Raw genomic sequence first — 2,709 nt, 5'->3', positions numbered from 1 at the left:
CCCACCAGCCCCCAGCCCCTGCCCTACAGGTCCCACCCCCCGCCTCACCTCGCTGCCGCTCTCCAGCAGGAGCCACTGGCCGCTCATCCCCACTCGCCTGAGGCACCAGGTCCGGCCGGAGCCCCCCGCGGGTGAGGCGCCGCCGCGCTCCGCCATCCAGCCTGCACCGTCCGGCCTTGGCAACAGGCAGGAGCAATCGCTAGAGGCGACGATCGCACCATCCAACTCCGGGCGGCAGGACGCTCGCTTGCCTCCGTCACCCGCAACAAAGATGGCATCAAACCCACAGCGCCTGCGCGGGTGCAGAAGCCCAGTCAATCGATGCCAGAGCCGTAACGCTAAGGGGCAGACTCTATTCTGCGCATGCTCAGAACTTAGCGGCGAAACCAGCCCGTCCATCTATTGCTCTGTGCTCCACTCCCCCAGCCCGGGGACTGTTGTTGCACGCTGCTGCGTGGACTCAAGTTAGGGCCAGTTACTGCTCCCATAGGTTGCAGGCACGGGTCAGTGATGCTCAAACCATAGCTACCCAGGTCTGGCTCCTGACATGTCGTGCTTCCCAGCGTACAGGATTTGGATCCCAATCCTACAGTGCTCACCCTCTTGGCCATGATGCCAATGAACTGAGCTGGAAGAAACCGGGAGATCTCCAACCCCCATTGTGTGTCTATGAGAGAAAACTGCATGGCTCTCTCCCCCATGGCTACCACTGCTCTATCATGTGTACCCACGATGCTGACACAAGCCCAGCAGAATAGGCCCACGGACTGTACCAGCAGTACTGTAAACTCAGGTGAGAGCTTCGCATGTGAAAGCCTTATCACCCCTTGCACAGAGGGTTGTCAGTACACAAACAGCCTGAAGAACGATACAGACATCAAACATGTTGTCTGATCTTTTCAATTTTTGGGACTCAAGAGATATTACCTGTAACATAGTAGGTATACAACTTTGACACAGAAACATGATTTTTTCCAGGTTGTAATCTTCCTTTATTTGCTGTTGCCAACTCCCCTGATTTTATCACAACTGCCACAAAACTTTGGTGTCTTTCTGAAAATGTCAGCTCTTGGAAGCAAGGAATTAATTGAGAATCTCACCTTTCATTTAAAAAAATAAGTTTCTGTCCTAATAGGAAAAAAAACTTGAAAATGAGGCCTGACGGTATCCTGAAGTCTCCAAGAACCAAAAGGCAAAGAAAAAGACCCTGACATTTTTTTTTAAATATCATGATTTTTGTGGGCTTAATTCATGACGTTTATACTCAGGATTAGCAATACTGATTATTATTGAACATTGGAGATGTGGAAAGCGTTGTCCAAAAGAAACATTGGCCCCAGCATGTTGAAGTTAATAAATATATGATGCACAGGGCCCCAAATTGGTGGAACTGAACAACAGGCTAGAGCAGAAGTCAGATCCACCAGCTGACAGGCCAGTCAAGAGAGGAGGCAGGTGGACAATGCTCAAGCGTCCTGTTTCATCAGAGAGAGGAACTAGGGTTAACCCTCCCAGTTTCATCCCAGAATCAAGAGGCTACTGACACCAACCCGGGAGATTTTAGGACGCTAAAAGTCTGGCAGCGTCATGGGGCTAAGGCAGGCTCCCTGCCTGCCCTGGCCCCACACCACTCCTGGAAGCAGCCAGCACATACCTGTAGCCCCTGGTGGGCGACAGGGGGTCTCTGTGTGCTGCCTGTGCCCTGAGCGTGAACTCCACAGCTCCCATTGGCCAAGAACTGTGGCCAGTGGGAGCTGTGGGGGCAGTGCTTGCAGTGTGGGTAGCATCTTCTGTTCCCCCTTTACCACCACCACCCCCAGGAGCCACAGGCTGCTTCCAGGAACAATGAAAGGACAGGGCAAGCAGCGAGTCTGTCTTAGCCCCACTACACTGCCAGGTGAGAGCAACTCCAAGTAAGCACCTCCTGGCCGGAATCTGCACCCTGAACCCCTTGCCCCACTACTGAGTCCCCTCCCACACCCTGCACCCATCCTGTACCTGAACCCTCTGCCCAAGCCCTGAGCCCCCTCAAGCCCCCAAACTCCCTCTCACACCTTGCACCCCACACTCCTCCTGCACCTCAACCCCCTGCCCTAGGCTCAGCCAAGAATCCCCTCCCCCACTCCAAACCCCTCCGCCCCAGCCCAGAGCCCGCACATCCCAATCCTGTCCCAGCCCAATGAAAGAAAGTGAGGGTGAGATAGTCACTGAGGGAAGGGGTTGGAGTGAGTGGGCCGGGGCCTCATAAAAGGGGTGGGGCAGGTCCAGGAGCAGAGCAAGGGTGTTTGGGTTTGTTGATTACACAGTTGGCAAGCCTAAGGGGAACTCTCACTGAAGACAAAAAGGAAATGGGCCACGAACTAGGGTTTATGTAAGTAACACTCCCCACTTCTGCCACAACCTCCCCAGAAAAGCCGCATCTGCTCCACACTGCGACTTGGCCACCACCTGGTGCAGAAGACAGGAGCACCGAGCCCTGCAGAGGGTAGCCCAAGCCGAGCTCGCTGCCCGCGGAGCACCCGGGTGCATCGGCACCATGCCCTCGGCGGCCGCTTCAGGAGGGCCCGTAAAAGGCGCAGAGCCTGCTGGGAGGATGAACTCTGCACACCCCCTGCAGCTCCCCGATCCCATCAGTCCCTGCGGCAGGGAGGTCTCTCTCGTTGAATGGCTTCCCTCTGACGAAACGAAGCCGGGCCCGGGTTTCAGAGT

At 55.4% G+C, this 2,709-nt stretch overlaps 1 protein-coding gene across 6 annotated transcripts in view; it reads right to left on the bottom strand.

The window, feature by feature from the left end:
* Positions 1-279, bottom strand: part of RNF8 (ring finger protein 8) — a 34,479-nt gene extending 34,200 nt beyond the window's left edge. For 4 of the 6 annotated variants that reach the window (XR_012655602.1, XM_032770716.2, XM_032770719.2 and 1 more), the window contains exon 1: positions 49-223. Coding sequence is in view for 5 of the 6 variants with exons in the window: in XM_032770716.2 (XP_032626607.1) it covers positions 49-156 (108 nt within the window). In the remaining variant the exon portion in view is untranslated. Of the gene's footprint in view, positions 1-48 lie in introns of all 6 variants that reach the window. The other 2 variants (XM_075064263.1, XM_032770715.2) reach the window with 2 other exon arrangements.
* Between the last annotated feature and the right edge of the window lie 2,430 nt (positions 280-2,709).

This window comes from Chelonoidis abingdonii, chromosome 3 (genome assembly GCF_003597395.2).
Source record: "Chelonoidis abingdonii isolate Lonesome George chromosome 3, CheloAbing_2.0, whole genome shotgun sequence".
In the NCBI taxonomy this organism is placed as follows: Eukaryota; Metazoa; Chordata; order Testudines; family Testudinidae; genus Chelonoidis; species Chelonoidis abingdonii.
Note: the sequence above shows the minus strand (reverse complement) of the source record. Positions and strands in the feature narration are given on the sequence as shown.